The sequence below is a fragment of the Dreissena polymorpha genome, chromosome 2 (assembly GCF_020536995.1).
Source record: "Dreissena polymorpha isolate Duluth1 chromosome 2, UMN_Dpol_1.0, whole genome shotgun sequence".
In the NCBI taxonomy this organism is placed as follows: domain Eukaryota; kingdom Metazoa; phylum Mollusca; class Bivalvia; order Myida; family Dreissenidae; genus Dreissena; species Dreissena polymorpha.
Genome location: NC_068356.1, coordinates 114,740,072 through 114,754,159, shown reverse-complemented (window position 1 = coordinate 114,754,159; position 14,088 = coordinate 114,740,072). Strand labels below are relative to the sequence as shown.

Sequence of the window (14,088 nt, the reverse complement as noted above, 5' to 3'; positions counted from 1 at the left end):
CGGTGTACAATAATTTACCCGTTGTTATTTTTACTTTTTTAATTTCAGGTCTTTTTATTACGAACCTAAACTTTTACATTATTTTCAAAATATAAAAGAAAATGATAATAATTTTCATAATGTAATACTTAAACAATAAAAATAAAAATCCTACCGAATCTGGTAGATTAATGTGATAAAGATAGATGTGAGAGATATCGAATGTTTGTATTCTTCGAGTTAAATTACAATACTATACAATTTTCTGAAAGATTTCAACCAATTATTTCTTGTTTGTCTCAAACCATTCGGACAATAATTGTTTTAGGTATCGTAATTGGGATAAAAACCGTCTATTTATATACATGTACGGCAAAAATAAAAAGAACACGTATAGGAAGAAAGTAAGCTTTACTGGTAACACTGAACGCTAAGTCCGTAGGTCAGTGCTACATGACTAGATATACAATATATGGCATTTAAAAATACAAGAAGGCAGGCATCCATTAAAATAAGTACGTTCCAGACGCAAAGAATCTAGCATTCAGTATACATATGTATATGCATATACATGTTTACAACAACTGTATGTTTTTAAATGTGTTCCCCATACTACTATATTAATGTTGTTCTAAATGTATATAACAACTGTTAAATGCAATCGCCTCTTTACCGTAAGCGTTATTTCAGGTAACACTAGACATATATGCAATCATGTCACTAAGGTATTATATACCTTACGTAAGACAAACATCAAGCAGGCAAACGTGATTTGATCACCAATAATAAACAAATAATAAAACATAATATAAAACATAGTTATCCATATACGCCACCAATAATAGTAAACCATCATCCAGCAAAACTTAACAATAAATAACATACAGTTCAACACATGATCATTTCAGAGAAGCAGACGACCGTTTACTTCTTAAACATTCCGTTGCAGTGCCCGAGGCGTGTGTGCCAGTCGCTGATGAAACAGATCGACCACAGGAAGAGCGGCATGACGGTGAGGGTCAGCACAAGCAGCAACAGGGCGCCCATGAGGCCCTTGTTGGACTGGCCCGCACCCGGCCTGAAATAGACATGTACACTTATGGCTATCATAGTGAAATGAAACTGCAGTAAATATCTTATTATCGCACTTAGATTACAGGAAAACGCTCGTGAAACTATTTACTGTCTTCTTTTACTGAGATGATATCATGCGATATTACCGCAAAAACAAATATATATCCTCAATCTATTATTCAAGTAATTTGGACTTGTTTCACATGCCAATATCGCCCGAACTTTACGCATTCGTAACCCGACCCTTTCCTTACTTTGCTTAACTCGGTCATATAAATAATACTGATGACAAAAAATGTCTGCGCGATATTTGTGTAACACAATACTAAACAATACGATTTGAGTAAATCGCCCACGTATTTCGTTTATATTGTGCTAGATTAATGTGTTAAATGGTCAAAGACACACTACCATTTCTAGTACCTATAATTTCTAGTTGATCACACTATTATTATACCCCCATTACCATTGGTATTGGGGGCTATATAGGAGTAACTTTGTCGGTCTGTCTGTCGGTCGGTCTGTTCCAAAATCTTGTCCGGGCCATAACAATGTTGTTCATTGTGAGATTTTAAAATCATTTAGCACATTTGTTCACCATCACTGGAAAGTGTGTTGCGCGAAAGAATTACGTCGATAACTCCAAGGTCAATGTCACACTTTGAGTTCAAAGGTAAATAAAAGCTGCGCCATGAGCGCATGATACGCCCGTCGTTCGCCAATGAAGTAGTAAGGTAATAAATAACCCTTTGAATCATTTTTTTACTTCAGTTTATTTGTATTTGAATACATGGTTTATTTTATAAGTACATGAGCATGGAAATCACGAAATTTTGACGAACAAAGTCCCATAACTCTGGAACGACAATTCAGAATTCCGTCAAAAACGAAAGGGGATCAGGGTTTATCAATATTAAGATTGTGTTGAAATTTGAAAAAAATCCATCGAAGGATATTTGAGCTACAGTAGGACATTCAATGAAATCACGAAATTTTGACGAACAAAGTCCCATAACTCTGGAACGACAATTCAGAATTCCGTCAAAAACGAAAGGGGATCAGGGTTTATCAATATTAAGATTGTGTTAAAATTTGAAGAAAATCTGTCAAAGGATATTTGACGTAGCGTACGACATTAACAGACGGACGGACGGACGGACGGACGGACGGACGGACAGACGGACGCGGGGAATACCATAATACGTCCCGTCATAGACGGGCGTATAAAAAATCCATCGGGGGATATTTGAGCTACGGTAGGATACATGAACAACAATAACATTTAAGGTCACAGTGACCTTGACCTTAGAATGAATGACCTTGAAATGACCAGTGGTCATCTAAGTGTGCTTGCAAACCTTCATGTCAAGTTTGAAGACTCTATGTCCAAGCATACCAAAGTTATAACAATTTTAACATTTTAACATTTAAGGTCACAGTGACCTTGACCTTCAAATGAATGACATTGAAATGACCAGTGGTCATCTTCTAGTACTGGCCAATCTTTATTTCAAGTTTGAAGACTCTAGGTACAAGCATACCAAAGTTATAACATGAAATAAGAACTTTAACATTTTTACATTCAAGGTCACAGTGACCTTGACCTTCAAATGAATGACCTTGAAATGTCCAGGGGTTACTTACTAGTTCTGGCCAACCTTCATGTCAAGTTTCAAGACTCTAGGTCCAAGCATACCAAAGTTATAACAACTTTTACATTTTTACATTCAAGGTCACAGTGACCTTGACCTTCAAATGAATGACCTTGAAATGTCCAGTGGTTACTTACTAGTTCTGGCCAACCTTCATGTCAAGTTTCAAGACTCTAGGTCCAAGCATACCAAAGTTATAACAACTTTAACATTTTTATATAGCTACAGTAGGACATTCAATGAAATCACGAAATTTTGACGAACAAAGTCCCATAACTCTGGAACGACAATTCAGAATTCCGTCAAAAACGAAAGGGGATCAGGGTTTATCAATATTAAGATTGTGTTAAAATTTGAAGAAAATCTGTCAAAGGATATTTGACGTAGCGTACGACATTAACAGACGGACGGACGGACGGACGCGGGGTATACCATAATACGTCCCGTCATAGACGGGCGTATAAAAATGGCCATAAATGAGCTTGTCCAGGCCATAACTATGTCGTTCATGGTGACATTTAAAAATCATTTGTTCATCATCATTGGACGGTGTGTCGCACGAAAGAATTATGTCGATATCTCCAAGGTCAAGGTCACACTTTGAGTTTAAAGGTCAAAAATTGCAATAAATGATAATGGCATAATAATTCTTAAAAATCGCCATAAATTAGATTCTCTTGTTTTGTGAAGACAGCATGCAAAATAGTCTGTGTCAATGCGGCACGTGGGGGTATACGTCACGTCTGTGACAAAGCTCTAGTTAAAATCAAAGCGCTGAAGACACTGAAGTTGTTCTATATTGCATAATTTAAAACGCAACTCATTTTCAAAATTAATCACAAGTTGATAACAACACAAGCCATTCCAATTTATAAAGAGTGTGTCTTAACGCACGGGTCGAGATGTGTGTGCACTTTTTATCATCCTATTTATTTTATAGATAACTTATACAAAATAACAACAACATGGCCCTTTTTGACGTTCAGAAAGCTTAGTAATAATAATAAACAAGAGGCCCAAGTTCGCTCACCTGAGAGTAGTCGGTTCATTCAATCTTTACCAAACGACAAAATTGACCTAGATATTGTCCAGACAAACATCCTGGTCAAGTTTCATCATAATTGAACCAAAACTCTGGCATATGGAGTGTTTTTGTTTTTGTTAGATTTGACCTGGTGACCTATATTTTTTGTTGACCCTCCCCCTTACAAAACATCAAACTTTGCTTATAAAAAAATAAATATTATGACCATGTTCATAAAATCGGAAACAAAATTATGACCTCTAGAGTGTTTACAATGATTTTGTAAAATATAATGAAAATTTGGACAATCAAAGGGCAATAATTATGGCATTAATTATGTGATATATATAATACCAATCTTTGTACCAAGTTTCATGATGATTGGGCAAAAATTGTGACTTCTAGAGTGTTCACAAGCTTTTTTTACTATATAATTATAAGAAAACTGCCTTCCCGGCTGCCATGTTATTCAACTGACCGGAACCATTTTCGAACTCAACTCTCATATCAAGGAAACACATGTTCTAACCAAATTTCATGAAAATTGGGTCAAAAATGTGACTTCTAGAGTGTTCACATGTTTTCACTATATACATATAGAGAAAAATGCCCCGCCATGGCGGCCATTTTTTTTTTACCGATCTGGACCATTTTCGAAATCGTCCGAGATATCAATAAAACCAATGTTTCGACCAACTTTCGTGATGATTGGGCAAAAATTGTGACTTCTAGAGTGTTAACAAGGTTTCTATATTGCCAAATAAGGAAAACTGCCCCCCGGCAGCCATGTTATTCAACTGACCGGAACCATTTTCGAACTTTACTCTCATATCAAAGAAACAAATGTTCTGACCAAATTTCATGAAAATTGGGTCAAAAATGTGACTTCTAGAGTGTTCAGATGTTTTCACTATATACATATAGAGAAAAATGCCCCGCCCACTGGCGGCCATGTTTTTCACCGATCTGGACCATTTTCGAACTCGTCCGAGATATCAATAAAACCAATGTTTTGACCAACTTTCATGATGATTGGGCAAAAATTGTGACTTCTAGAGTGTTTACAAGGTTTCTCTATAGCTAAATAAGGAAAACTGCCCCACCCCCCTGGCAGCCATGTTATTCAACTGACCGGAACCATTTTCAAACTCAGCTCTCATATCAAGGAAACAAATGTTCTGACCAAATTTCATGAAAATTGGGCCAAATATGTGACTACTAGAGTGTTCACATGTTTTCACAATATACATATAGAGAAAAATGCACCGCCCACTGGCGGCCATGTTTTTCACCGATCTGGACCATTTTCAAACTCGTCCGAGATATCAATAAAACCAATGTTTTGACCAATTTTCATGATGATTGGGCAAAAATTGTGACTTCTAGAGTGTTTACAAGGTTTCTCTATAGCCAAATAAGGAAAACTGCCCCGCCCACTGGCGACCATGTTTTTCAACGGACCGGAACCACTTTTGAACTCGACCAACATATCATTAAGGCAAACATTTTGACAAAGTTACATGAAGATTGGGCATGAAATGTAACTTCTACAGTGTTTACAAGGTTTTTCTTTGTTTTGACCTAGTGACATAGTTTTTGACCCAGCATGACCCAGTTTCGAACTTAATCAAGATTTCATTGGGACAAATCTTCTGACCAAGTTTCATGAAGATCGGACATGAAATGTGGCCTCTAGAGTGTTTACAAACCAAATGTGGACGACGGACGGACGGACGGAAGACGGACAAAGACCGGTCACAAAAGCTCATCTGAGTAATCAGGTGAGCTAAAAGTGTAATGAAAACTCAATATAAAGACAATTTGCAATCACCATCATATTAAATGAATATTGTTTGAATATCGAAGTCCTAAGATATAATTTCATTATGGGAATTACCTGTACAAAACTTTTAATTTTGACACAATATACAAATTCAAAATATACAACAAGATAAGACAAGAGGGCCATGATGGCCCTGAATCACTTACCTGACTAACCAAATACAATCCCAACCTAGATTTCATCAAGATATACATTCTGACCAAATTTCATAAAGATTTGATGAAAACTGTGACCTCTTTTGTCTAAACAAGGTTTTTCTATTATTTGACCTAGTGACCTAGTTTTTACCCCAAGTGACCCAAATACAATCCCAACCTAGATTTCATCAAGATAAACATTCTGATCAAATTTGATAAAGATTGGATGAAAACTGTGACCTCTTTTGTCTAAACAAGGTTTTTCTATTATTTGACCTAGTGACCTAGTTTTTACCCCAAGATGACCCAAATACAATCCCAACCCAGATTTCATCAAGATAAACATTCTGACCAAATTTCATAAAGATTGGATGAAAACTGTGACCTCTATTGTCTATACAAGGTTTTTCTATTATTTGACCTAGTTTTTAACCTAGTGACCTAGCTTTTGACCTAGTGACCTAGTTTTTGACCCCGGATGACCCAAATACAATCCAAACCCAGATTTCATCAAGATAAACATTCTGACCAAATTTCATAAAGATTGGATGAAAACTGTGACCTCTACCGTCTACACAAACAAATTGTTGACGGTTTTTCTATTATTTGACCTAGTGACCTAGATTTAGACCTCAGATGACCCAAATACAATCCCAACCCAGATTTCATCAAGATAAACATTCTGACCAAATTTCATAAAGATTGCATGAAAACTGCGACCTCTATTGTCTACACGAGGTTTTTTTTTTTTATTATTTGATCTAGTTTTTGACCTAGTGACCTAGTTTTTGAACCCATATGACCCAAATACAATCCCAACCCAGATTTCATCAAGATAAACATTCTGACCAAATGTCATAAAGATTGGATGAAAACTGTGACCTCTACTGTCTACACAAGGTTTTTCTATTATTTGACCTAGTTTTTTTACCTAGTGACCTAGTTTTTGATCCCAGATGATCCAAATACAATCCCAACCCAGATTTCATCAAAATAAACATTCGGACCAAATTTCATAAAGATTGCATGAAAACTGCGACCTCTATTGTCTACACAAGGTTTTTCTATTATTTGACCAAGTTTTTGACCTAGTGACCTAGTGGTTGACCCCAGATGACCCAAATACAATCCCAACCCAGATTTCATCAAGATAAACATTCTGACCAAATTTCACAAAGATTGGATGAAAATTGTGACCTCTACAGTCTACACAAGGTTTTTCTATTTTTTGACCTAGTTTTTGACCTAGTGACCTAGTTTTTTTACCCCAGATGACCCAAATACAATCCCAACCCAGATTTCATAAAAATAAACATTCTGACCAAATTTCAAAAACATTGCATGAAAACTGCGACCTCTATTGTCTACACAAGGTTTTTCTATTATTTGACCTAGTTTTGGACCTAGTGACATATTGTTTGACCCCAGATGACCCAAATACAATCCAAATCCAGATTTCATCAAGATAAACATTCCGACCAAATTTCACAAAGATTGGATGATAACTGTGACCTCTACTGTCTACACAAGGTTTTTCTATTATTTGACCTAGTTTTTTTACCTAGTGACCTAGTTTTTGATCCCAGATGATCCAAATACAATCCCAACCCAGATTTCATCAAAATAAACATTCTGACCAAATTTCATAAAGATTGCATGAAAACTGCGACCTCTATTGTCTACACAAGGTTTTTCTATTATTTGACCAAGTTTTTGACCTAGTGACCTAGTGGTTGACCCCAGATGACCCAAATACAATCCCAACCCAGATTTCATCAAGATAAACATTCTGACCAAATTTCACAATGATTGGATGAAAACTGTGACCTCTACAGTCTACACAAGGTTTTTCTATTTTTTGACCTAGTTTTTGACCCTAGTGACCTAGTTTTTTTACCCCAGATGACCCAAATACAATCCCAACCCAGATTTCATAAAAATAAACATTCTGACCAAATTTCATAAACATTGCATGAAAACTGCGACCTCTATTGTCTACACAAGGTTTTTCTATTATTTGACCTAGTTTTTGACCTAGTGACCCAGTATTTTACCCCATATGACCCAAATACAATCCCAACCCAGATTTCATTATTATAAACATTCTGACCAAATTTCATAAAGATTGGATGAAAACTGTGACCTCTACTGTCTACACAAACAAATTGTTGATGGACACACGCACGCACGCACAAACGGACGCCGGACATCACACGGTCACATAACCTCACCATGTCACTTCGTGACAGGTGAGCTAAAAATAAATAAAACATAAATCTGGGAGCAATACTTTTTACTCACGAATTAGGTAGTCATAAAGACAGCCCTGTTGACCCGTACTTTGTTGTTTATGCATTACTTGTTACCCTAGAAGTTCACACGGTGTCAACAACTCTGACCTAAACATGGGTAAAGAGCACTAATGCGCTTTTTCGGCATAGCTGTTTTACCCAGCTTTTCACCTTAAAAGACTTTTACATAACGCCAGCAGACACGCATGAATATATTCGAACATTTCATTGGCTGATTCGAGATAAAACCTCTGAACTGTGGCTACATCACTGTGTATGTGCTCAGAGCAAAGGATGTATCACTATTCAGTGTAAGGAATTCCGGACTACTCTCTGTATGTTCAAATGACACAAATTGTGGCCCAGTTACAATTACGCGTTAAAATCCATTTTGCAGAATTTCAGGGTCAGTACTCGTTCACTAAATCGTCCGGGGAATATATAATTAAATATCGATAAACACAGTTTTGCTTTCAAGATGAGAAAACAAAAAAAAATAGTATAGTGTCACGATAAGAAGAAAATCATTTAATTATCCTACCACAAATGTTTGCCGTAATCAGTCAGCACGTCTAGAAATCGTTCCTAAACGCCTGTAAAGGCTGCCTTACAAGTTTCGCATGACGCGGCTATGAAAGTGTGATTTAAATGTGTCGAAAGAAAACTGCGTGTTAATCAAATATTAACTTACAATATATTTCGATGGTGAAGAAATACACTATTAATAGGGCACCTGAGGACATATATGATGTGCATTCCCGTAGTATAATTTGTATTTACTTACACTAATATGTGGTACTCCTGTAGTATAATTTTTATCTTCTTACACGAATCAGAGACGTAGATAATCTACGTCGCTGCACTAATGTGTGGTTTGACAATGATAAGTTGATAACACACATTTCATGCGATGAATATGTGACTAACAAGTTTAATATAAAAACACAATAGTTAAACTTTTGTTTTCAATTTAATTATTTAGAAACGTAAATTAACTTTATTTCAAAGTCAGCATTTACGCCGACTACCTTTAAAAAGATATATCTTGTTATATTTAGTTGTTTTCTATATTCGGTTTTAGCGATTCTAAAGCATTTTAGTTGTTGTCTATAATATACCCGTAGTAATTGGTGAGCTCATGTTCAACGTTTTATTAATTGAGATCTGTGAATGTAAACAAACTTAATCTTTTACTATTGCGTTGTTAGCATCCGTGAAAACAAAAGATCGCCACTATCTGTTGAGAACAAAATAATGTTACAGAGAAGCAGCAATAGTAGCATGCACTATAAACGAGGTTACACAACATCTGAACATCCCCTATACTTGTTTAGCAGCATCTATTAATAGCCTCAGATGCGGTGGTTATCGTTCTTAGTGTAGTTAAGATCAGACCGACTTGCAACGCGTAGTACTAACCTTAGTTGTTCGCAAGCGAACAAAAACAATCGTCCTATGCACTCTGGCACAACAATTTTGAGGGTGTCGGCGAACGGTTATGACCTCGAAAAAGATGCATTATGACAATCCCTATAAAATGCGCAGTAGCATATGCCAGTATTCAATGGTATTTATTTTCATAATAATTGTTTAGTTTTACATTTTCAAGAATTCGGTGGTTTCAAAAATCCCCTGTCTATTCCACAAATGGGTGACAAGAATCTGCTTAAAGTCACCCCAGGGTGACATGAATCGGCTTCTAGTCATCTCGGGTGACTTGTGGGCCATTTAAGGTCGACAATGACCCATTGAGCTTAATTACCTGTTCCTAGCGATAACAACAAGCAGTGACATTTAATGGAAACAAACAGATATCCATTGATATCCACTGAATCAATACATGTATTGATATACACATTGGTAATAATCTACCATGAGTCATGTTAATAATCCGTACATATATACCTTGCAATGCTTGAAAACCGCGATAAGCCCAGCCACGCTATTATGATGAGAAGACCACCCATCTCTCTGTAATAAAAGCAAAACAATAATAGTCGAATGCATTGATAATAGACGCAAAGTTAATGAAGGTTGACACAACTCGTTTGCAGATAGGAACGCAGGTCGGACGGACGATAATCTTCGTATATAAAGCAACGCCCGGCTAATACAATTTACCCCGGCTAGTACAATTTCGGTACCGGTGCATTATAATTATTAATGCTATAAGTGTTGTTACGTTTGCAAAACACGACCGTCAAACACAGGTGTTCTAATGGCAGAACATATCATGGTAATATCAGTTGCTACAAAGCTACAATGCAAATAATGGACACACCTCCCTGTTTCATGTTGAAGAGGGTTTTCAATTTTTCCACCCAAGTCGCTCAAAAGAACGAAAATTTGATAGACAGCATACAAACTGCATGCAAGAAGGTGAAATACGCTCACAGTGTTCCATATCTTGTTTTCTGCGAACAGATACATTTAAAAATGTGAGAGTCATGTTATGATCATAACATAATATCATAATGTGTTGTTTTTATCAACCGAAGATCGACATAAAACGCAGTTTTACATGTACAAGATTAAAGTTGACAAGGTTACGACTTAAGAATCAGTATTCTTATTAAAAATACGTAATAAAAATCATTAAATAAACAACCACCTAAATCTGTATATACAATCAGGAAAAATTGGATAGACTTTCTGAGGACTATCATAATCGGGTATGTTACGGAAAATTCGTCTACGCACCATTTAGTTGTGGCCAAATAACAATACTGATGGATAGCAATACGGGTATCGTATAGATGGGCTGAAAGGAAATGAGAAAGCTTGGTAAAAGAAAAGACAATACACAGAGACACATTGATCAAACTGGAACAAAATGTTTCATTCATTTCTTTTTACCAAATCTACAGTTGGACCATGTTAACACCATCAAAACAAACAATCAAAATTTGAGCATATACTCACATCTTTTCTATTCTATTACATACTGACACACATTTGTGATAGTCCATTTGGATTGCATGACTTTATATATGTTATTTAACTTTAATTATTTCCATCAATAAATATTTGTATAGCCACAGGCATAAATTGTCTCTGTGGAGAGGCAAGTTCAACAATCTCATGGTTGAGCATGTTTTAGATAAAAGACAAGAAAGTAGTGAAATGTACTTACACACCAGATATACCAGTCACCATCGTTTGACTTAAAATAAAGAAATATTATACATAATACACATAGCAGTAACCAGCATTGTTGCTAAAGAAAATGGTTAAATCTTTTTTCTACGAAATTACTCATTTTAATGACGAAACAGTCCACCGAAAATGTAATATTTGGTAATTTTAGAGGTGTAGAAACTTTTAAAACTAGTAAAATTTTACGTTTGGATGTACAGCTATTGATTGCATTATGCATTAAGAATCAATTAAAACGCTTGCGACTTAAAACATCTTCAGTTTGAAATATTCATAATTTGCACAATAGGTCTATTTTAAATCATAATCATCTAGTTGCCCCTTTATAAACATAATCGAGTACAGTAACTTGAGAGAGAAAGTACAAAGTATAAACAAATTATAACAAATGCTATAGGTCTATGAAAATATTTATTTCAAATACACTTACTGATTTATCTTTTAAAAATAATCATAACTGAGTGATTATTCAATAACGAAAATAAGTTTAGTAGATCATAACAATAACGTTTTAATATGTTACCGACCGTATGTTTAAAACATGTAAACAATAAAACATTGCAACATACATTCGCAAACGCTGCCAGTCCGAAGAATAAAGCCATGACTAGGTTCACTGCTTGCCAAACGTACATCATTCCAGGTTTAGATTTTTTCGCTTCTGATTTCAACTGCTCTATCATCTACAAAACGGGGAATAAATAGTATGTGTTACCTTTATTTATTTACTAACTTTATTGGAATATCCGAATTAAGCACTTTCCGAATATATATAAACTTTAAATACATCCAGACCTTATTCGTAGACCAGAAAATGCCTTCTAAGTAACGTTAAAAGTAAACTTAAACCTGAGATAGACACAATTTTACAACTTATCTGTCAGACGGTCTTGTCCATGAATATTATCATAATCCTGCCATGTGTGCAAATTCCCACGTCTGTCAGAGCTTTGTTTACACTTTCCTCTTCCGGTTAGGTTAGGAGAAAAGTTAGCCCGCCACTTTTTGAATGTTTGTTGTGTATGTATCCACAATATATTTTAAAGTTTAAAGAATACATTAAGAACTTAACTACACACCAATTAAATCAGTCAAGCACTTTAGGCACTGATGTATTTTCTTGATGACGGACTGCATGTACGTAATTTTCATATCTCAATAGTCTATATTGGATCAGAGACGTAGATAACTTATCTACGTCTCTGATAGTCATACAGCAATATCAGCGAAAAGATGGTATACCAAGTTATGTAAAATATATGTATAAAAGGTGATGTAACAAAAGACAATGACATTTGTTGATCAGTGCAATCGGATAAATGACTTTCAACCTCTGTCATATATCGGGCTGTACGGTTATCGCAGTGGCTGGTACACGTGCTCCTCACCTAAGTTACTGTCCTACGTGACCCGGTTCAACGCATGTGACCTTGATACGTGTTTGCCATACCGGACAGGTAGGGTTACCCCCGGACTATAATATATATACTTCGGTTTCCCCTCACAGCACAATACCTGACAAAAATTTAATCTGATTGAGTAAATTCTTGGACTCAGAGCCGGTTTATTTACCTTGGCATTTTCGAAGATATCACATCTTCTTCATCAGCTGATCACTGGTACTGAAGGCACAGTCACATGACCGGTGAAGGGTCATGTGATACGAGGAGACTGTCATACACCCGGGGTAGCTCGAGTCCCTCGTCTCTGTTAAGTGATGGCCGCCGCTGTTTGATCTCCTTTGCTTCTTTCACTTTGCGTTTTTATAGATGTTCTTCGGAAGTGAGTACTTTGGTGTTGTAAGGGTTGATCTTGTGTCCCGTTTGTTTACAATGTTCATATATGGCAGAAGAAGTTCGTGTAAGATGTTCTTTCAATCTAGTCTCTAATTGTCTCGCTGTTTCACCTACATAGTCATTTTCACAAAGTAGAGAGAGTATTAAAAAAACATGGAGCCAACATCTTCCACAAAGCGTTCAATTCCATCCGACAGAACCTCACCAAAGTTAAAGACGAAACAGACAACATGAAGAAATGTGGTGTCATTTATCATGTCCAATGTGAGGATTGTGAAAATGACTATGTAGGTGAAACAGCGAGACCATTTCAATTGCAATCGTGATACATCGACTATCTACGGAACCTTCCGTGGAATAAAACGTCTGCTGATCCAGAGTGAGCTCCTTGTCGGAAATGTGCCAGCAGGGATATTACTACCTGATTGTACTCATCTCAAAGGAGCGCATATCGTTACGCTGGATCGGAAACGACTGCAATAACCAACGGAAGTTCATTCTAACTCTCATTTATCTCATATATTTCTTGCCAAAAGCCTTACTACGCTTTCAGCGTTTTAACTTGAGAAATATGTATAGAGAACTTCAACAAGGTTACAAACAATATATTACACATTGGAACAGTGTGTTTTCATGGATGTTTTTTTTTTCTTTTTGCTTAAAGTATATATTAAAGGGGCACATCGTCCGTAAATACGGCATACTATTTAAAAAATAAAGTTTTTTTTTTACGCGTTTATAAAATGGATAGGTAGCACATAGGTCCCGTTTTTATAGACAGACAGAGTTTTACAGACAGCCTGGTGGAATTGAAGCAAGGTCCAATTTTACATAATTATGTATACAGTGCAACCACAATGCCAATATAGTATACACATTCTTTTGTTTTAACATCATATGTTCATAAATATGCAAATTGTAATCCTAAATATTACACTATTGTTGTAAGTTTGCATTCCCTAAATGAGTTGCGCTTTTCTATTTGACATATAATTCTCCCGCTTTATACTCACCTACCTAGACCGAAAGAGATCTTAAACAGAATTTTAATGTGTTTTCTTGTAAAAAAACAACAACAACAACACAATCTTAGCACTATTAACAGGCAATCGTGAGCGTATTGCGCGAAGAAGGCT

General features: G+C 35.9%; 1 protein-coding gene and 1 long non-coding RNA gene across 2 annotated transcripts; both read right to left on the bottom strand.

The window, feature by feature from the left end:
- Window positions 1-375: 375 nt before the first annotated feature.
- On the bottom strand, window positions 376-12,752 carry LOC127868574 (transmembrane protein 220-like). The gene is made up of 7 exons (XM_052410451.1): window positions 12,729-12,752; window positions 11,726-11,839; window positions 11,134-11,163; window positions 10,701-10,761; window positions 10,282-10,414; window positions 9,906-9,971; window positions 376-1,057 (listed from the first exon to the last, which is right to left on the bottom strand). The coding sequence occupies exons 2-7, from the start codon at window positions 11,837-11,839 to the stop codon at window positions 904-906; spliced, it is 558 nt and encodes a 185-aa protein (XP_052266411.1). The 5' UTR covers window positions 12,729-12,752; the 3' UTR covers window positions 376-903.
- LOC127868582 (uncharacterized) lies at window positions 1,808-3,174 on the bottom strand. Its single transcript, XR_008044183.1, has 2 exons — window positions 2,818-3,174; window positions 1,808-2,672 (listed from the first exon to the last, which is right to left on the bottom strand). It is a non-coding gene; the product is annotated as an uncharacterized LOC127868582 (long non-coding RNA).
- Window positions 12,753-14,088: the final 1,336 nt, after the last annotated feature.

Coding starts and splice junctions, on each gene's coding strand:
- LOC127868574 (XM_052410451.1), bottom strand. CDS start 11,839: ATGATAGAGCAGTTGAAATCAGAAGCGAAAAAATCTAAACCTGGAATG. Junction 10,415..10,700: donor TATTTGGCCACAACTAAATG/GTGCGTAGACGA, acceptor ATCTGTTCGCAG/AAAACAAGATATGGAACACT. Junction 1,058..9,905: donor CGGTTTTCAAGCATTGCAAG/GTATATATGTAC, acceptor TGTCTATTTCAG/GCCGGGTGCGGGCCAGTCCA.